At 37.7% G+C, this 22641-nt stretch overlaps 1 protein-coding gene across 1 annotated transcript in view; it reads right to left on the reverse strand.

Moving 5' to 3' along the window:
• Positions 1 to 1029: 1029 nt before the first annotated feature.
• Positions 1030 to 22641, reverse strand: part of SEL1L (SEL1L adaptor subunit of SYVN1 ubiquitin ligase) — a 56704-nt gene continuing 35092 nt past the window's right edge. Inside the window, exons 12-21 of the mRNA XM_081226905.1 lie at positions 20723 to 20791; positions 17914 to 17991; positions 16800 to 16862; positions 15398 to 15485; positions 14926 to 15074; positions 13666 to 13831; positions 13063 to 13137; positions 11801 to 11973; positions 8050 to 8178; positions 1030 to 5228 (exon numbers count right to left, since the gene is read on the reverse strand). Of these exons, the coding sequence (XP_081083031.1) occupies positions 5019 to 5228; positions 8050 to 8178; positions 11801 to 11973; positions 13063 to 13137; positions 13666 to 13831; positions 14926 to 15074; positions 15398 to 15485; positions 16800 to 16862; positions 17914 to 17991; positions 20723 to 20791 (1200 nt within the window). The 3' untranslated portion in view covers positions 1030 to 5018. The remainder of the gene's footprint in view (positions 5229 to 8049; positions 8179 to 11800; positions 11974 to 13062; positions 13138 to 13665; positions 13832 to 14925; positions 15075 to 15397; positions 15486 to 16799; positions 16863 to 17913; positions 17992 to 20722; positions 20792 to 22641) is intronic.

The raw sequence follows: 22641 nt of genomic DNA on the forward strand, positions 1-22641 counted from the left end.
TCAAACTGCTGATGTTATAGCTCTGATGTCCAACTTCCTCAAAACTTTTATTTTAGTCAAGGTCAAAGTCATCTTGGGTGGCTATGCTCCCAGAAGTAAAATTTGAGACCCAATTTCTCCACTTGCCACAATCTGCATCATCCAAACTTTTTCAAGGATCTGATGCTTCTAAGATGAACATTTTAGCTTGATTTCTTTTGAGTTGGCTGCTAGGAAGTTAGGGCCAGATTTGTAGCCTGGTTCTAACATGCATTTTGTGTACAAAGTTCACTCCTGATTTAACACTATTTTCTCCTTTGTTTCCCCTTTACTTACTTATCCTACATAAATTTCGTCGTGTTGCACTGTTATGTAGCTCTGTAAGCCCTCCTAAAAACTTTATGGGAAAAGGCAATGCACAAACAAACTTTAGCTAAGTTTTACCATCATCAGGATAAAAGTGAATACGCATACTATATATCACAGGCTGATTCAGGTCAAAGATTTCAGAGATTTAAAAAGGGAAACATTGGGGGCTTCCCTGGTGGCACAGTGGTTGAGAGTCCGCCTGCCAATGCAGGACACATGGGTTCGAGCCCTGGTCTGGGAGGATCCCACATGCCGCGGAGCGTCTGGCCCCGTGAGCCACAACTGCTGAGCCTGGGCGTCTGGAGCCTGTGCTCCGCAGCGGGAGAGGCCGCGATAGTGAGAGGCCCACGCACCGCGATGAGGAGTGGCCCCCACTTGCCACGGCTAGAGAAAGCCCTCGCACAGAAACGAAGACCCAACACAGCCATAAATTAAATAAATAAATAAATGGGAAACATTTCTTAGCAAATTCATATTCTGTAGGATAAAATTCAACTTACAGAAATCTGAATTTCAATAGTTAAAAGTAAATGTAAGATGGATTCAAACTTCCCCTAATGAATGCTTTCCAGAAGTTTCTGAATTTCCAAAAAGGTTCAGGAAAAAATTGAATGATTCAGGTTTTTAAAGAAGTCTGCCTGGAGAGGTGCCTGGCTATGGTACGTTATAGCATACAGGATAACCAGAGGTGGAATCTTTATTTCACAGGTTTCAAGATACAGTACAAAACGAATCTGTACATCTCTCTATTAACAGGATTTGTTTACACAATTATATTACACTTCACCAGCCTTTATACTGAATTTAATTAAATACAAAATAAATTTACAAAAAGTCTACCATGGCGTTCTTTCCAATGCCAGCTTACGGTCTTTTAAAACGTCTCCTAAATATCGATAGTGGTTACACCTTGATCGTATCAATATTATGATTTTTTTTTAAATCAAAGAGAATAGTGTCATCTTGTTATTCCAAACGGGAAAGCCGGTGCATGCGAGGTGACTCCCTGCACACAACCGAGACATCCTTTTCACGCACACATCAGGTTTTTACTTGTGCAAATAGTCACTTTAAAAATACGAATCATTTTTACTTGGAATATTTTCAATTTTCTTGAAATACCAAGTGGAAGGAGAAATTTAGCTTCTTCTCGAGGACTACTACACATTTAAAAATCAGGTAGTGCCTCTGACAATAGGATATTCAGAAATTTTGTATTTTCATTTATATTTGAGAGCAATGACTGATGAAAAGTATTTTCGTGAAAATAGAAGTTTCTTTTGCTTTATTTCTTGCACAGTTGTAGTCATAATATTGTATAACATAATTAAATTCACTTTCAAAACAAACACTAGCTGTTATTGGGACAAATGTAGCCCACGTTGCTCTTCTTGGTAGGTAAAGGGACTGTTTCTCTGAAGCATTTTTTGTTTTGAAATGTGCATGTGAAATGTTAGTCCAAACCTCTGAAAAAGGTTTTTTGCAGATGTAGCTAGACAATATAATACACATGCTACACACATGAAGAGCTGTGGTCTTCATTTATAGGCTCGCATGCATACTTCCGAAACACTGGTTTGAAGAACAAACATGAGGAGCAAAGAAAGGGAGGAAAAAAAAAGCTTATACAAAATACTTAAGTTTCCTGGAGGCAACAGCAGCTCCTTAATTAAATAAAGCAACAGATCATGGCCAGATCACCAGCAGAAGTTTCTACAACTTCCCAATGGTACAGAGATAAAATGGTTTAGCAGTAAAACTCTCACAAATTAACCTTATATGCAGAAGGGTAACACATCCTCAACAGTATTAAGATAAATGACTCACAAGTTCATCTAAATGCTAAATAATAATGAATTTTGAAAAAAAGAAACCTTTTGGTTTATTTTTCTGTGCCATTGGATATTAACCAAAAATAAGATAAGCCTTACCCAGAATACAGAAACAAAAGCTCCAAAAACAAAAAGGAAAAAAAAAAAAAAAACCCAAACCCCAAACCCCAACGCTACCTTTGTTAACATAAAGCAAAACAGTCTCAAGACTCTGGAACAGTTGACTAACCAAGAAACCAAATGCACAAGAGCATAGAAGCTAAGTAGAGTACTATTGTCATCACCTTGGGAGGCAGGAAGACAGACTATAAAAGGGATCGGGAGAGAAGGGCTACCACGGAGAAACGAAGCCGTACTCTATCTGCTAGCTCTAAATTCTAACATTAAAACTCCTGAATCCTGGAGTTAGTTTAATGTCACTGACATTAACTAGCTTTAGTTACTGTCATTTTATTCAAATGGATGCCATTTGATTAGGTAGGTATTGAGCATTATTTTAGGAGAAACACCAAACCCAGTTCCTATTTGCTTAGGTATCATGTCCCTTGTACAGAATGAAAAAGGGAGCAAAGTATTTTGAGACAGTCTTTAAATGAAGCCATAGGAACGAAGTTATTTTAAATTTACCATTCAAATTTCCAGTAGCAAATGACCCAGGGTAAAACAGGAGGTGGACAAAAGCCAAGAAAAAGATCTATTTGGGAGATTAATAAAAAGGACATGCCTAGTGGTACACTAACGGGAAGTTATTGCCTGGAGAACAAGACCACACTTTCCCATCTGCCTCTGGGTAGTGCACACTGCTTTAAGAAATGTTTTTTCAAAGTACTAACAGAAGGAAGTAAAGATAGAGATAAGAATGCTGCTAAAGGAAAAATTAGGTGGATGGTAGAAAAACATGGAAGTTTAGTTGTTCAAGTTTTAAATAAATTAAAACAGTTCCTTCGAAATGAAGCGTGGCTGCTACTGTGGATCATACTTATTTTGAAGGTTGGGGGAGAACAGGCAGGGGTGAAGACACCAACGTACTGTACCGACTGTACTCAAATCTCTAATGTAAGAGATCAAACAAGTCTTAATATTTACATGAGCTGCCCAAAGCAACATTACACTTCTGAGGGTAAAATTTCTTACCTTTCAGATCTGCATTTATACATATGGTTCTCGCTGTCACCACCTCTTCCTATTTAGAAGCAATTATCTAGGAGGAAAGTTTGCTTACCAGGTTTCTCATAATACTCTAAACACCAAAAAAGAACACTACTTCACATTTAGAGCCTTCATGTTCATTACAGACTAATTCACTCTAGTTCTAAATACAATCTCTACTTCAAAAACCAAAGTCTTACAACTCTTCAAGTTTTCTGGCAGATAAGGGGTTATGGAAAAAGAGTATAAAGATTAATATAAACAGATGAGGTCAGCAGGCACGGAAAGCCTGCTCACACACTAAGAGAGCCTCACACCAGATACAGGCTGGTGAATGCTACCATCCGACAACAAAAAGGAAGACAATTTGGTTGAAGTTTTAATTTTGTCATTTGTGGTATGTGACCTTCTCTGTTTTCTTTGTTGTTGCTGTCGTTGTTGTTTTCTGTAGTACTTAACCAGACAATTCTGAAGTGTTATAGCCTTGATTTTCCCGATGTTACCAGTGGGAGGGTGGTGAATACGAAAGCTAAGCAAGTAGTTGATCTTCTACTGTAACATCAAACTGCAGAAATAAAAATCTCCCTGAACAGTACAAACAGGCTTTGGCTTTCCTCAACCACTGATTTTAATGCATCTCAGATTCTCTGAGTGTTAGTATTGCAATGGTAGTCACTGTATGCCATAGCTTGGCAACAATATTTCATATTTTAAAAATTCAGGAGGGTGGTCTGTTCTTTTGCAATAAGAAATGCAAAGTAAAATAAATCCTGGGAACAAATGCTTCAACTTTTGGGAAAGTGTGTCTGTGTTCTTGGTACCCCACCCAGAGTTCTTCAATATTGTTTTCTAATCTCTCCCCTTTAGTCCATCCTCTGGCTTCCAGATAAAGGCTCTGTATACTCAAAACAAGCAAGCAAATTACATTGAGTAATTTGGGGCAAGTTCACGTGTTAGCTCAAGAAGTCAGTTCACAATGTTTTCTATATATTCCATTCCGAGGAAATGAAGTTCACATAAAACTCTTTAACATGGCCTTTCAGTCTTTGAAGGAGAGAAGTATGGTGTAAAGTATGACAATCACCAACAGTAAGAAACCTCCCAACCTTGCCTTTTAACGTAACAAATATGCTGAATATGTACTTGCATGTGGCCTGGTAAAAATTCCTCGGTTATCGCAGCTCTGAAACACTTTGAAGATTTTTTTTTTAACTTAAAAGGCAAGTTCTATTTTCAGACTTTCAAACATGTTAAGGTTAATTTTGCAACTAACTGGGTTTTCCTTTTTACATCGATCAGTTTTTAGTGTCGACGCATGAGACCTTAGAGGTGGTTGACAGAACTTATGCACATTGAAAGAATGACCAAAAGGACCCAAGAAAGACAGCTGGACAGAGCAGACATTACCTTGAGTGTCTCACATGTTTCCAGGAAAAAAAAAAGTGGGGGCAGGGGAGCCACTGAGAGTTGTTATTCCATACGGCACTGAAACGGACATTCAACTCAGTTTAGGTAAGAGTTACTTATCCCTGAAAATAAAGGCATCAGATTCTAAGCAGCTTTAGGAATTCAATGCTTCCTTGTGCCTCTTCCAGGAGGTGGCCACTGATCCAAAGTCCTAAATCAAATGCAAGTGTTCTTGGTAAACGATTTCCTTGTTTGTCACTGGTCAAGGCTGGCCACCGTGGGTCACTGTGGTGGCTGCTGCTCGGGCGGCCCCTCCTGCTGTGGTGGTGCTGGCCGTGGCCCGGGAGGCCTGGGGACAGGCATGTCCTGGTGCTGTCTCTGCCTGTAAGCGATAACTGTCCCCAACAGCAATGCAATGATGGTCATGAGGTAAAGGTCCCACTCAGGTCCCAAAAGCTGGTCCATATCAAGCTGGGTGAACAGATCTCGAAGCTTAATGAGAAAAGTATAAAAATCATTATGATCATTAAAATGTAATAGAAGGAGCTAGGAAAGTTACATCAGAGATTAGAGATAAATACAGAATTTATTAAATCAATTGGCTTTAGTAACGTTTTGCAATGTGTTCCAAAAAAAAAGGGTTTTACTAAACACAGAACTACCATATGACCCAGCAATTCCACTCCAGGGTATATATCCGAAAAAACAGAAACACTAATTCTAAAAGATACCATGCACCTCAATGTTCATAGCAGCATTATTCATAATTGCCAAGATGTGGAAGCAACCTAAGTGTCCATCAACAGATGAATGGATAAAGAAGACCTGGTACATATATACACAATGGAACATTACTCAGCCATAAATAAGAATGAAATTTTGCCATCTGCAGCAAAATGGATGGACTTGGAGGGCATTATGTTAAGTGAAATAAGTCAGACAGAGAAAGACAAATAGTGTACGATATCACTTATATGCAGAATCTAAAAAATACAACAAACTAGTGAACATAACAAAAAAGAAGCAGGCTCAGATACAGAGAACAAACTAGTGGTCATCAGTGGGGAGAGGGAAGAGGCGGAGGGGCAATATAGGGGTAGGAGACTAAGAGGTACAAACTATTAGGTACAAAATAAGCTACAAGGATGTATCATACAACAGGGGAATTATAGCCACTATTTTATAACTATAAATGGAGTATAACCTATAAAAATTGTGAATCACTACATTGTACACCCGTAACTCTATAGTATTGTATATCAACTATACTTCAATTAAAAAAATAAAACCCACCAGACTTTAACAAAGGATCCAATCTAATAAAATTAAGGACAAAACAGGACAAAAATATAAAGACAATGAGTTCAACTGAAAAAAAAGAAAGTTTTAAAAGCCTTCAACTGAAACTCAAAATAATGTCTGAGGACCAGAGCTATGGTTCCTTTCCATTAGTAACCTAATGCACTGATTTCCAACCATTTTTCACAGGAAATATTTGAAACAAACACTGGGGACAATGGAGGACCAAGGGGGAGCAGAAATCAGTATCTTGGCCTCACCTATAACCTATTTTTAGTGATGACACACTAGCTAAAAAGCTCTCTTCTAATGAAAGCAGGGCTGTTTTACTACTTCTCGCATGTAATTGAAGATGACAGGAATTCAGAAGTTTAATAGCTGAACAAATAATGCTTTTTAGTTAGGATTTAACTAAATATTTAACAACTGAAATTGAACTTAAAAGTTATTTTCTTCATCTATGATATTTTAATTGTTTTAGTGTCACTTAAGTTATTCCTGGTATTTTCTGACTGCTACTTACCCACAAAGAAAGTAAATATGGGGCATAATCCTTTATGTTTAAATAAAATTACATTTAAAAGGTCCCCATAATATAATATTTGTAGGTACAGGTGCTAAAATTTTTCTGGAAAAAAAATTATAACAAACTATTAACTGTGTTCCCTGGGGTGGGACCCGCAATAGGAGACTTTGTTTTTCTGTATTTTTTTACTTTCTTACCATCAATACTTATTACTCTTTTTTTTTTTTAAGTTGGAATATCTAGGTGGTAGGATTATGGGGCATTTTATTGTTTTCTTGAAACTTCTGTATAAAACACAACAACTTAACATGGTGTATTACATGACCAAATCCTAGACTGTAATCAGTAGTTTATTAGTAATAAAAACTGTGAGAGACAAGGGTCTGAAATAGTCCTGAGAGAAAAAGAGCAGGCGGCTACACTATTAGTTTTTCAGTTAAAGGAACAAAGATCCTTTGAGTTAATGGAGCGTACAGCATATCCTGGCTCATGCTATTGAACAATTATAAATTTGACATTACAGATGTATAAGCAATCGAGAGGACAGAGGCCAACATCTCCAGCCCTCTGGAGCCCTATACGTGGAGGACCTCAGTGCATGGGCTAGGGTTGCAAAAGGGAGAAGTTGTCGAATTTCTCTTTATAGATGCTGAAGCATTTACATCTGTGTAACAAAGAGGAAAAGCCCCTTCCGGAATCTAGTGCTGAAATGGTGCATCAACTTGTTCTAAAAGATATTAACAAAAGGTTGAAACATCATCCTTTTCTGGTCTGGTGTGAATTAAAGTTAAATAGCCCTTCTTTCTGCATACATTTTAGGACTTTCAGAGTTAAATGCTGCACCAGTGAATCCATTAGGAGGAATGACAGGTACTGTAAACAAAACAGAAAACTGGAGAACCCAAGAGCACCAACACTGTGTTGGTAACTAGAGTTGGTAGTTTTGAAGAGAATGGGTAACCCACCCATCTCCTAGCAAAGTTCTACCATTAAGCATATTTAAATAATTCAAGGTATTTTTAGAAAATATAGTTCCAGTGGTATTTTTAACATGTTCCACTATCAGAAGAACCTGAAGTACAAGAGCCTGGGCAGGTTCTCCTTCTTCCCATGTCTTAAATTCTCTTTTTAAGGGGCTGGTCTGAGTCACTGCTAGGCAGTCATCTGATTTAATGTTTACTGGAATTAGTTAACTACTATTTCAAATTGCCATGGTTTAGTCTCAGTTTTCCCTAAACCAGAAAACATCTGCACCAATGAAAAATGCTTTAGCACTGGGAACCATTGTCAAATGTTACCTGGGAACTGTTAAGTGCTTCGTGGCTATACTCATCCCTCACCTGATGAGGTCCCTTCATCTGGGAAGAAGGAAAGAGACCAGACAGTTGCAGGTCCTTCCTCCCCTCCCCCAACTTTGCAAAAACGAAACTGTGTACTGAGAAGGTTACATCATTTGTATTTTAGTTAAAAGAGACATGGACCACTTACATTTGTTTCCCGTATGTACTGCAAGAAATAGACAATACCCAATTTGCAGAGTGCTAGGAAGACTGGTACTTGAGCATCTGGGCTGGCTTCCGCTGCCATGTCATAAAAACGTTTTGCAAGGTGAATATCCTATAATACGGGCAGTAAACCAAAGTTCATTTCTTGCTAAACTAAGTAAAAATAATTACTATTTATATATTAGGAAAGTTTATTTTACCTTTCAAGTTTCATTTTAAAATTTCCCTTACCTAAAGAAAAAACCCCAAGCTTTAATTAGGTAAAATTTGTTTAATTATCTAACTGCTTAATTTTGAAAAACTTAGTTGAAAAATTTTAAAGTTAACTTGTGTTCCCCTGATCTGACATCCCACTTGCTGCGCAGATACGGTGGACACAGCTATATACCTATGCATAACACTGCTAACCTGGAGACTTCCAGGGGTGACCTGTAAGTCTCAAGTTAATATTTTCCTACTTATAACCAGTCAGTGTAAGCAATTCCTGGTTTCAGTCTGCAACAGTGATCTTCAAACTGGGGTAGACATACTCAAAGTTTTCCAAGGGGTGCATGCACGGACAGTGTTAAGGGACTTGCATCCTGTGTTCTCCTGTCTTAGATGTATTTCTATAAAGGGCGAAACAAGTCTTTACTAATTTTGGCCCAGGTTGGCGTGCTCTGCATTCAGATAAGTGGTGGAATGGGATGGTGGGAGGTGCAAAATCCTCACTTAACAACCGCACTTCTCCCATCCCCTGACTACTGTCAAAGAATACCAAACTCATAGGTAAGAAGTCCATGAGACATGGGAAAGAAAGGCTAAACATCAAGACTGACTTTTTCTACATATTTAAATATAAGCAGTTACTTTCAGCTATTCTCTATACTTGTCCCTAAGGTGAATCTTTTTAGTTAAAAAGAAGAGCACCTTCAGATAAAAGTAACAGTATGGTCAGTGTCTTTGACTTTTTAAAAAATGTAATAAATTTTATTTGTAGTAATATTTCAGAAGACTGCCCTGCATCTCTCTCATCCTCGAGCACATACACATACTGATATCTACACTGTTATATTTAGGATATTGAGCCAAAGACAGACTCATGAAAATGGAAAAGTATATTTTTCAAGATCATGCATCAAACTTTATGTGATCCGCAGACTCTGTGTGGATGATTCAATAGGGTAATTAAATCTTATCTATCAATCAAATCCTGAATTATTTATTCCAATTATAACCAATCCCCATCTTGTTTAATACTTAATATTTTTCTATCTATACTGGATGCTGGACTGATTAGCTTTTAGAGTATGAGTATCTCTTTTATTTAAAAAAACAGAAAACAAATAAGAAAAGGTGATCATAATATCTTATAAAAACTAATGAAATTATTGATTTTTATACATGATTAATTATTCTTAAAAGCTGAATCCCAGGGTTCCCTCCCCTAATGCTAATCAAAGGAATTCTATCCCTTTTATCAGTCTTTATTCATAAGAATTTGTATAAGCTTTACATTACAAATTAAATTATGATGAGAAAAGCACACTGATTAATTTTCTTGTTTTACAGCCTATTATAAAAACAGACTGATATTACTTTAATTGATTGTCTTTAGCAAATTATTACTAAGCATATAAAAACCATAACTTATGGGTAATCTTTACATTAGGCATCAAACCCATATTACTTTTATTTGAATTAACAAAGTCAGACTTTCTGATAGAAACTAAGTCTGATTTGGCTGACTGATCTGACAATGCAGGGAGGCTTCAACAACTATGTTACATGGCAGAGATTGTCCATGAACTGAACGCACTCAGCCTGCAGCTCCAGATTCTTGATAAAACTATATTCAAGTATCTAATATTAATATAAATGTAAAATACCAAAACTTACATATTGGAATTAAAATACTGAAGTGTAATAAAATAAAAAAGCACTTTGACAAAAAACAGTGCATTGACAAAATGAAATGAACAACCTTCTAGATTTAAAAGCACATAAGGTCACAAAGTGTCTCTAAGTGACTGAATGAGCAAGGAGTGTCATTAGCTATTGGTAAGCCTTGGGAAAGCCTTTTAGACATTACTCCCAGAAACTGAGAAAGTATGAGTCCAATGATCAGGGAACACCTTCTTTTGCAAGTCTCTAGTTTCCAAATCTTTGCTTTCAACAGAACTGAAGAGAGGCTTAACCAAGTTATCAAGTGACAGATCATTAGAAATAATTTTAATGACAGATCAGTCTGATTTTTGGCCTATGTTATGGACTAAATGTTTATGTCTCCCCAAAGCTCATATGTGAAACCCTACTCCCTAATGTGATGGTATGAGGAAGTGAGGCCTTTGAGAGGGAATTAGGATTGGATGAGGTCACAAGGGTAGAGCTCTCATGAACGGAGTTAGTGTCCTTATCAGAATCCCTAAAGGGCTTGCTGCTTCTCTCTCGCTTTTTTCCTCTTGAGAGGACACAGAGAGAAGAGGGCCTTCACCAGACACCAAATCTGCTGGCACCTTGATCTTCAACTTCCCAGTCTCCAGAACTGTGAGAAATAAATGTCTGTTGTTCAAGCCACTGTGCTATAGTATTGTCACAGCAGCCCAAACTACCAAGACAGCATATAACTCTAAAGCAGTTTAAAGAATTAGGTGACCTTACTATAATAAAATTCTTCCCATTCCCATATACTTATTTATGTGAACAAGGTTCCAGTCATATATTTATAAAATGAAAACAAGAATTAATGGTAAACCTGTTCCATGATACTTAGGCTAATTTTTAAAAATGCTCTATTCAACTCATTAAAAGATACATTTTCAATAATTACCACAAAAAGTAAAATTTTATCAAATTTTACAATATCATGAGGTTGATGAGAACAATAGTATATTAATAACTGACCAACTATGGCTAATAATATCTCGAGAATTTTTCTTAATACTTAAGAGCCTATCATCACAGGAAATAAAATTCAAATTTGAATTTATACACTTTTTTGTTTCAGATAAGCATGATCAGTGATCAGTACATTACACTGGTATACAATTCTGTGGGAATAATGGACTAAAATATAAATTCAGGGAGAAAAGGAAAAGATACTGTTTTCATTTAATGAATTTGCTGTGTATTTTTAAAAAATTAATAATGGGGTTATCAAATTATTTTGGTATTTAGAGTAATTTAGTCATTTTATTTATAAAAATGTTAGTGGTTAAAATAGCTAGGACTTAGACCCTTTGAAACTTATGATGAGATATTTTAAATGTCAAATTAAAAATGTGCAAGAGGATACACAGTTTTTCAAAATTATTTTAAGGGTACACAGGCAAAAGCTTAAGACTGTGGGTCTAAAGAATGTTAGACTTCATTAGGAAGGTAAAAGAATGAAGATAAGTTCATCAGTAGCAAACATTAAATTCATTTCAAAATAATCTAGAAATGATAGAATTTGGCTGTTGATGGACAGTTTCTCAAACAGCAGTTATCAACAGAGGCAGCACTGCTTTTCCGATTTCATGAATCTGTCTTTGGCTTAATATCCTAAATACAACAGTGTAGATATCAGTATGTGTGTGTGCTCGAGGATGAGAGAGAGGCAGGGCAGTCTTCTGAAATATTACAAAACTGTCTCCTAACTTAGCACCTAAAATCTGAGCACATTCTAAAGCAAACCTATTTCCTATAAAAATGAAGATGCTTCCCCCCAAATCACAATTACATTATTCATACATTTGTTTCAAAGTCACACTCACCTGTTTAATGCCTAGTCCTTTCTCATGCATATACCCCAGGTTAAACATAGCTTGTGCACTGTGCTGCTGCTCAGATGCTAGGCGATAATGAATAAACGCCGTCTCATAATCTACGTCAGTGCCAAATCCATAGAAATGGTAGTCTCCAAGCTTAATTCTAGCCACAGTATAGCCTGAAACAAAAGGTAAATGCAAAACTGCCAATAAATAAGGTGTGTTGAAAACAGACCAAACTCTTATTTCTCCTCCTGCTAACATGTTTATATAAAATAAATGTTAATCTGTAACACACAAACTTTATAACAAATTCTTCAGCCACCATAGAAATTCAGTAAAAATTTAACTAGAAGCGTTGCTCTTCTGAAGAAGGCTTTTGTAATAGTCAGGGAGAGGTAAAACAAAGTGGGTGTAATCTCTATTTCACTAATAATACTCCTTAGATGATCACTCTACTCTGTCATTTAACATTTTAAAATAATTCAACTGGGGCTTCCCTGGTGGCGCAGTGGTTAGGGGTCCGCCTGCCAGTGCAGAGGACATGGGTTTGATCCCTGGTCTGGGAAGATCCCACATGCCGCGGAGCAACTAAGCCCGTGCGCCACAACTACTGAAGCCTGCATGCCTAGAGCCCACGAACCACAAGAGAAGACACCACAATGAGAAGCCCGTGCACAGCAAAGATGAGAAGCCCCTGCTCACAGCAACTAGAGAAAGCCCACACGCAGTAACAAAGACCCAAGGCAGCCAAAAATAAATAAATAAATAAAATAAATTTATTAAAAAAATAATAAAATAAAATAACTCAACTGGACCATTGTTTAGGGTTAGAGAAAGGGACAGGGAGACGATGTTGAGAGTAGTATGTGTGAGAAAGAACTATTCAAATAAAAAGGAGTGGGGAAAGGCTGAAATCTTAGGTTTTACACCTATAGTCTATTGCTCATTCTATTCAGTTCTCATTTAGTACAACATACTAGCCTCCAACTAAAAACCAAAGAGTAAAGCATAGCATGATATAAACGTCCAGTACAATAAAGACCTTGCAGTTCAACTTAGAAATCCTGGGACTGGAACTTCCGTTTTAAGAATGAATACCAATCATGAATGCAAAGAAGTTAAGCTATAGTTAGTATCTCTGCTTAATTTTAAAGTGGTGAACGACATGATTTAATCTTTATGTGAGATTAAAAACAAACAAACAAAAAACAATAAAGAAAGGCCCCTGGGTGAAATTCTTATCCTAGAATTAACCAACCACTCACCTTGTGAGGCGGCCCGGTTCCAGTGTAGCAAAGCTCTGGGATAAGTTTCATTCTCACCTACGATGGTTGCTTCTCCTACAAGGAAAGTTGAAATACAAATCAGGTGTTTAAGGAAAGGCCCTAGACTTTTAGGCTTTATCTGCAAACCAGGGTGGATACATGGAGCATAATTTAAATAAGAACTGGGATATAACAAATATTAAATGAAAAAACTATTGAAATTAAACATGTATGGGAATAAAATACTCTGAGTTCAAAGGAATCATTGGATTCAAGGCAACATTACTTCCTGAGACACATTTTCACCACAGAACTAATAACGAGACTACTGAAACACTAGATCTACATACCACTGGAAAAACAATGTTTCTGCATCTGCTGTAGTTTGAAAAATGTATTTACTGAAAGCAGTTAATTTTTTGATGGACGTCAAATCCATTTTTATCGTCAACTGTATAAAACTAACTTTGATGGCTTAGAGATCTGAGGTAAAATAACTTGAGCATGTGTGCTGTTATGTTCTAGTTATAATAATAAAGAAGTATCTTTGTGGCTTTCCTTTTTAAACAGGTTAACCCAAGGCAGGACTAAAATGAACCTTACTCTGATCGAGAATGAAGGCTGCGTTGCTTTGTGCCACTTCATAGCCTTGCTCTGCCAGCAGGAGGTACTGGATCACTGCGGCATTGTAGTCACCATCTTTATAGCTGTTATAGGCAGTCATGAGCCTCTCAGACCACCGGCCCCGTTCACATACATTCTTAAACAACTATGAACACAGGAAAAAAAAATCAATACAAAATTAAGAAAGATATGTTGGAAAATCATTTTTGTACTTTGGCTATAAGCAATTGTTAAGCTTGCTCTCTCAATCTCTGGCGGTTTTACTAAGTATATATATAAAAGTCTGGGGGGCCTCCCTGGTGGCGCAGTGGTTGAGAGTCCGCCTGCCGATGCAGGGGATACGGGTTCGTGCCCCGGTCTGGGAGGATCCCATATGCCGCGGAGCGGCTGGGCCCGTGAGCCATGGCCGCTGGGCCTGCGCATCCGGAGCCTGTGCTCCGCAACGGGAGAGGCCACAACAGTGAGAGGCCCGCATACCGCAAAAAGAAAAAAAAAAAAAAAAAGTCTGGGATATTTATTTGAAGCTTTCACCTAGTCTTTAGAACAGGTTTATAAAAGTAATAGCAAACAATTATATACCATTTACTCTGGCCAGGCACTATCCCAGTGATTTATGTATAGTATGTATATTGACTCACTTACTCCTCCCATGAGGGACCACTCTCTTATGAGGTAAGTCCTAGTAACAAACAGCTCCATTTTACAAGAGAGGAAACTGAAGCGTAGAGTGGTTTAGAAACTTTGCTAAGCATTTAACAATGTCCCTCTAAAGTGCCAATTACGAGAAAGCTAACAACGTTCATTTAACATACACTTTTTGATGCTGACTATGTCTCAGATACTGTCTTAGGTGTTAGAGAGACTGTAGACAATAGTATCTGCCCTTATAAACGCTGATTCCAGGAGGGAGAGACAAATGGAATAAGTGTGATTCTAACACACAGACCCTCAGAGCCTTCTTTCAGTATACCAGTGCTAGTTGGCTAAGTCTGTTTCTACTCTAGAAGAAATCATGCAAAGCAAACCAGAATTAAAACAGTAGGACTGGGTGTGGGGCAGGAGGGAGGTCCAAGAGAGAGGGGATATATGTATACATATAGCTGATTCACTGTGTTATACAGCAGAAACTAACACAACATTGTAAAGCAATTATACTCTAATAAAAAAATAAATAGAACAGTAGACTTTCCTATGGGGCAAATTAATTTCCTACATACAGGTTGGTAGAAAAGCCCTTACCTCCACTGCAGTGTGACATGATCGCATTACACCTGTGCCGCTGGCATGCATCTGAGCTAGGTTATAGAAAGCCAAGATATGGCCTCCCTGAGAAGCTAAATTAAAATACTTCAAGGCCTGTTTATAATCCCTCTTGACTCCAATGCCATCTGTAAGGAAAATTACACGAGAGGTTAGGAATAGTCTTAAATAAGATATAGCTGAAGCGTCAGAGAAGCCTTACATAGGACTAAAACTAAATGAAATTCAGAATTCTTACTCTGGAAAGATGTGAATCTTATTAATATAGATTTGTACATCAATACAGATTAATATACTCTATAATGAAACACAAGATGCACACATCATTGAACTGGGAGGACATCAACCAGCTAGAAATTCGATAGCTCTCAGTTCCATATCATAGTGGCATCTAGAGGAAAATAGGTAATTTAGATTTGGTGTGTCCATCATTAATTCCAGCATTACTTACTATAGTACATGGAGCCAAGCTGTAGCTGCCCATCCACCCAACCTTGTTCAGCAGCTTTCTGGAAATACTTCAGTGCCAGATCATAATTCTGTAGAAAAAGAGGTCATATGATCACATGGTAAGAAAGTTCAAAAGGCTGATATACTCAGAAGCCAGGAGATTCATTCATAAAAAGAATTAACAAAGCACACAGAAAATATTCTTAAAATCATTAAAAGGATGACGTTCTAATTTTTTATAATACAAAGATGGTAATATTTTTTAAGTCATGGGGGATTAACATTTAGGACTGTTAAAAAAAGCAAATATACTATTTTGTGAAACAATTTAGATGTCTGCTCTCAGAAAGCATAAACAACACTAGTAGAACAGCAGGCCAGAAATTAAGAAACAGTCATCGTATCTTTTCGATTAACCAACTAACCCTTTTAAACCTCAATATTTCTAATATTAAATAAGAAAAATTCTCTCCTTATTTGTTCTTCCCTGGGTAGCTTATCAAACATTATATGATTATTAGATTTCAAATATCAGACATATCCCCAAAGAAAAATTAAAACAAAGGTCACTACTGGATTTCAGTACCCTAAAATGACTAGAAGGAATCAAAATGAGACCACATTACTGTCTTTTGTGCTAGGAAATACCTACAGATTAGAATTCTGTACCTAGCTCTTAGTTTCGGGCCCAAATTAAAAGAACATATTGCTTGGAGAGATCACACAGAGATGAGGACAGCGATGAGGATCCAGGAGCATCCAATGAGCAAGTACCACAGAAGAATGAAGAGCAATGGCCCAGGAAAACCAAGACAGCCCCCGGGAAGAAAGAGTTCAAATAAGGTAGAACCAAAAAATGTCCTGTGGGGTTGACATTGAGGAGGTTACTGGTGAGCTATGTAGAGTAGTTACATGAGGTAAAAGCCTGACTGCTGAGAGCTGAAGAGTGAATGGTAGCAGCTCACACAGTTCATTCTTTGGGGAAACCTGGCTTTGCAGGAAAGGGCTGGAGAGAAGAGAGGTGGTAGCTAGAAGGGCAAGGGGTAGAACAGAAGGCTTTTCTCCCTCTACATGGGAGGACTTAAGAATTTTCTTAGGCTTGGGTGAAGAAATAGCAGGGAGATATTGAAGTCTGGGAGAGATGGCAGAGTAGGTGGGGTAGAGGGCATAGATGGAACAATGAGAAACAGCTTCATACCTTGAGGAGAAGGTGCCAGAGACACAGCCATTCTAAGAAGGCAGCTGCTATGGTGGGGTGGGGTAAGGGGTGGTAGGGAACCAAACTCAGAGTTTCAGCTCTAGTTATAATGAAACGGCCTCACCTGGGCTGACTGGGAGCTAGTTAAGGAATACCTCCCTACCTCACCAGCTCATTAAAGTCAGACGTCAGATTGAAGACTTACAACTTGAACTCCTCTCCCGTAGAGGTAAGCCATTCCAAGCCCACTCTGTCCAACTGGGTTGCCCTGCCAACCAGAGACAAAGTGAAAGATTCATTACAAAATAGTCAAGAATAAATGACTGCAAAAGAAATAATTTACAAGCATATTCAAAACATGTTTTAGTACTTTTCAATTTAAAACAAAATTTTCTCCTTCCCATCAGACTGAACATGATATTGAGTTTTAGAGATTTGACTTTCAGTAATTGCTGAAAAAGAGTAAACAGTAAATTCACTTACAATTAAATTTTGGTGACTTGCCTTATGACTATCTGTTTCATGAATTTATGATATAAAACATGACATGTATTTAATCTTTTCAAAATTAAAAGTAGGTCATTTTTTTTGGTAGTTTTTCACTGGTAACCTCCCACCCCAATAAAGAAGATGTTGCCATGGGGCAGAATCAACAAATTAATATTGGGATCAGGTGGCAAGGATATGCTTAAGATTGTTGCAATGTTGTGGAGCAAAGACAATCATTGTTTTGAGACCGAAAAGAGAAAAATCTAGTATTCACCTAAACTCAGAAGGACAGAGACATCTTTAAACAAGTGTCACAGTGCCCCTTTGGGAAACACTCCACTGACATTTGGGACTACAGTAACATGCACTAGTAGACAAAGAGGTCAGTGTACACACTGGAGCCAGAGGGTCTTAAATATTCATAGGCAGCTTTCTCTGGGCCAAAGAAAGCCTAACTTATGTATCATGGTTATCAAAACTACCCAGTCATGTAAGCTTTAAACCTCAAGTTGCAACACAAATAGGATAAATTATATAACACTCAATTCCATTACTAAAATCAGTATTTCCCTGACCAGGAAACTTCTCAATGAAATTGAAACAGAGAATTAATATTCAATAATCTGGTCCCTAAAAAACATACATACTGCTTTTTACCGAGTAGGTTTTTTCTAGCCAATTCATCCATATGAATCATACTTACATAAGCGCTTCCAATAATTTATGGAGTAAGTCGATTATGACTAATCCCCTTAACACAATAAACTTTCTTATTAAAATAATAGTAATATGGTACACATTTCAATATATACTGAGTCATGAAGTCTTACCATGTCAGCAGCTTTTTTAAAGTAGTGAAGAGCTGTCTCATTACTCTGAGGTACAATATCGCTTCCCTCTGAATACATCTGGAAAACAGACCCTAATTTCAATATGAGCTGTAACCTTCTCTCCAATTACATTTTTCTCCTATCTCAGCTCTTTCTTGGTTTTGTTAGATTTCATGGAATCTTTCAAAAAAGTTTAAAATTCCCCACAGGATATTTTAGAATTAAAAGCAAAACCTTAAAAGTAGACATTTTTTATATATTCTATGTCATGTCAAATTAATGACATCTATAAACATGAATATATAAAATCAGTTCACTGATCAACCTCAAAAGAAGAAATCTTTTTTTTATTAACTACAGTTATTTGATTTTTTAAACATCTTTATTGGAGTATAATTGCTCTACAATGTTGTGTTAGTTTCTGCTGTATGACAAAGTGAATCAGCTATATGTATACATATATCCCCATATCTCCTCCCTCTTGCGTCTCCCTCCCTCCAACCCTCCCTATCCCACTCCTCTAGGTGGTCACAAAGCATCAAGCTGATCTCCCTGTGCTATGTGGCTGCTTCCCACTAGCTATTTTACATCTGGTAGTGTATATATGTCCATGCCACTCTCTCACTTCATCCCAGCTTACCCTTCCCCCTCCCCATGTCCTCAAGTCCATTCTCTACATCTGCATCTTTATTCCTGTCCTGCCCCTAGGTTCATCAGAACCATTTTTTTTCCCTTAGATTCCATATACATGTGTTAGCATACGGTATTTGTTTTTCTCTTTCTGACTTACTTCACTCTGTATGACAGACTCTAGGTCCATCCACCTCGCTACAAATAACTCAATTTCATTTCTTTTTATGGCTGAGTAATAGTCCATTGCATATATGTGCCACATCTTCTTTATCCATTCATCTGTCGATGGACACTTAGGTTGCTTCCACGTCCTGGCTATTGTAAACAGCACTGCAATGAACATTGTGGTACATGTCTCTTTCTGAATTATGGTTTTCTCAGGGTATATGCCCAGTAATGGGATTGCTGGGTCATATGGTAGTTCTATTTTTAATTTTTTAAGGAACCTCCATACTTTTCTCCATAGTGGCTGTATCAATTTACATTCCCACCAACAGTTCAAAAGGGTCCCCTTCACTCCACACCCTCTCCATCATTTATTGTTTGTAGATTTTTTGATGATGGCCATTCTGACTGGTGTGAGGTGATACCTCATTGTAGTTTTGATTTGCATTTCTCTAATGATTAGTGATGCTGAGCATCCTTTCATGTGTCAAAAGGAGAAATCTTAAACCCTGAGACAAATCTTTCTTCTCACTCTGTCCCAGCGCAAATGGTTGAATAATTGCTTGGGATAAGCGATTAAACAAGGAAAAGAAGAGCCGAGCGCAATGTCCACCTTCCTTTCTCCTCTACCACTGCTTTCCCCATGATAAGATGCAGGGTATGTCTTAAATTCAGGAAAAGAAATAACTAAAAGCTTATCTTAAAAGGTTTCAAGCACTGAATGTCTATATAGTACCAGGTATGGGAACTGATAAAAGGGCCAGGAGAAAGGAAAACTGAATGACCAGTAGTACTGTCTTTATCAATGTAAGTATTAAGGAAATAAGTAAAGAAAATCTTTTTATGAGATAAGGAAAATTAGTAAATCAGAGCAAGAATCGAGAGGGCTGAAATGAAAAGTTGTTAAATGCCAACAAAAATAGATAGGCAGTGACTTCCCTGGTGGCAAAGTGGTTAAAAATCCACCTGCCAATGCAGGGGACAGGGGTTCGAGCCCTGGTCCGGAAAGATCCCACATGCCGCGGAGCAACTAAGCCCATGCGCCACAACTACTGAGCCTGTGCTCTAGAGCCCGTGAGCCACAACTACTGAAGCCCACGTGCCTAGAGCCCATGCTCCACAACAAGAGAAGCCACCGCAATGAGAAGCCCGCGCACCACAAGGAACAGTAGCTCCCGCTCGCCACAACTAGAGAAAGCCCGCGCACAGCAACAAAGACCCAACACAGCCAAAAATAAATAAACAAACAAATAAATAAATAAATGGGGGGGAAAAAAAAGATAGGCAATACCAGTTTCTATGCTGTAATAGGAAGTCTAAATGTAAAGTTCTCAGGTCCCAAATGACTAGCTGTGGCAAATACTGGTTAGATCTTCTCTTTGTAAAAGCTTTTGAGATATAGTCTATCTGAGCCTCCTAACCTTAAGACTTGGCTATAGATGAAAATATCCATTGGTTTATAATGTGTTAATTTTCAAAATAATGAAAAAAGGAAGTTTTGAGGTTATGCCATGACATATGGAATCTATTCATTAAGTCTCTAGACTTAAAGGTTCCCTTGCTTGAGAAGAGAACTGCATTGAGAGGTGGGTGATGGCTATCATATTTAAAGACAATTACAAGGTCTGCAGACACATTTCAACACACTCTAAATGTCTCTTATTCAGCATGAAAGTAAACAGGTAATTATGACAGACTTAGCAAAAAACTGCACAGCATAAAGAATAAATCCCTTATTACTGTGTATAATACACAAAAAGTAGGGGTGCAGACAGTGATAGTTAACTTCGATGGAGAATTAACATACTGACAAGCAAATGCTATGTTACCTTTAAGTTACTTAAGAAAATGCCTCAGAATAGCACTTATCTTAAGACAAGATATAATATGCTTGTATTGGAAATTTTATTTCCAGCTTATATTTGGTAAATTGTAGATGATGAATACAATACGTGCTTACTATGTGAACACCTCTTGCTATTACAGAAAATGTTCACAGGATGTACAGTACCTTTCCCAAGAAGGCCATGGCATGAGAATTGCCAGCATTAGCTGCTAAATTGAAGTAGTCAAATGCTCTCTGTGAGAAAGGAATTTATGAACATTATTAGTTGTTAATAGAAACTGCCCTTGGCTTTTAACCAAAATAATTACCTCAGGAACATTTTAAAAAATCTGTTATACTGCAGTACCTCAGTTTAAGTAAAAGGCAACATGTCTCCTGGTTGTCTGAGGTACCCACCCCACTTCCCTCTCATATCCAATCCATCACTAAGTCCTATTTCTTTCACCACCAAATACTGACACATCTTGAATCCATCTACTATCCTCCATTCCCATAATTCTAGTGTAAGCTGCATTATCTCTCAGCAGAACATCTGGAACGCTCCACTCCCTGATCTTTCCACTTTTATTTATTCTTGGGGTCATCCAAAGCGACTGTTCTTAAATCTCAACATGCCTTCCAGCCCCTTGAAGTGCTGCAGGGAATACACTGACGTTACCAGACACTGTTTATCTCAGTACTGTTTCACCTTGCTCCCTGCACTCTGGGTACACCAGCCATGTTCCTTCCTGCCTCAGGACCTATACACATGATGTTCTTTTTGGGCTGGAATGATCTTACCTCCAAGGTTCAACTTAAATGTCATCCACGTCTCTTCAGAGACAAGTGCCACCTCCCCCTCATTAACCTATCATTGGACTCATTAATTCTCCTTTGTAACAATAATCACAATTTATTACATATTCGTTGGTGTGATCATTTAAACATTACCTAATGATTCTATTAAACGTGAAGCTCTGTAAAGGTAAGGACCAAGGGTAAGGTCCAGCATTGTATCCTGAATGCCTTGCAGTGAATGGGACAGGTGGTACTCAAATATTGGTTGAATTCATGCAATTATATATTGGGAACTCCTTTTCTTCTGTGAAAATTTATCACTGTGTAATTGTTTCACAGGTAGGCAGCATACACCACCAAGAATGTCCCAAAACTTGTTGTGTAATGCTATGTAGCAAATTCTTAACCAGAATTCTGTTCTCTCACCTGACATTTTAACTAACCAGCTCATCTGATGCTTCACTGGCCTAATGACATGTAATTTTAATGACCTAAAGACACTTGAAGTTGTCAAAATGCTGTTTGAATAATAATTTTAAAAAGCATCAATATTTGGTATAGTTTTAGCGATAAATGTATTCTGTTACAAACTAATTCTTAAAGTTGATACAATATAGTGCTTGAAATAACCTTAATTAGAATACTTAACTGGTGTGGTAGAAAAACAGTTTTATTAGTTTGAAGAACATTTATTGAGAACTTAATATTATACATGCTAGGCACTGCCAGGTGCTGGGAATGAAGTGGCAAACAAGGCAGACACAGTTCATGCTGTTTTGGACCTTATATTCTAGCAGGGGAAACAATTACATAATTAACTAATTTATAATGGACAAAGGCCACAGGGAATACAGATTTTCAGAAGTCATAACTGTGGTCCATGACCTAGTCTTGGAGTGGGGCTGTGGTCAGTGGAGACATTCAGGGGAAGAGATCCTGGAACTGAGTTCTGGAGAATGAGTAGGATTGTTATGTGAAGAAAGGAGGTGGGATGATAATAATATTCACTCTAGTCAGAGGGACTGGCCTTCCAGAAGTCCTGAGACAGGGAGGTTCTTAATATTTTCAAAGACCTGAGAAAAGGTCCGTGTGCCTGTGACTCAGAAAGCAAGGGGCTGGTGAGGTAAATAGGGACTGGTACAAGGCCTTGGAGGTCATGTTAAAGGTTTTGGTTTCCAAGCTACTAGAAATCACAGACCACTCAAGAAGAGTTTTAAGCAATGGAACTGCACGATCAGATGCACAGTTTACAAAGACAGGCTATTGCTTAGGAAATGCAGGCGGGCAGTTATTCACACAAGTGATAG

Source organism: Mesoplodon bidens (assembly GCF_964165515.1).
Source record: "Mesoplodon bidens genome assembly, chromosome: 3".
In the NCBI taxonomy this organism is placed as follows: domain Eukaryota; kingdom Metazoa; phylum Chordata; class Mammalia; order Artiodactyla; family Ziphiidae; genus Mesoplodon; species Mesoplodon bidens.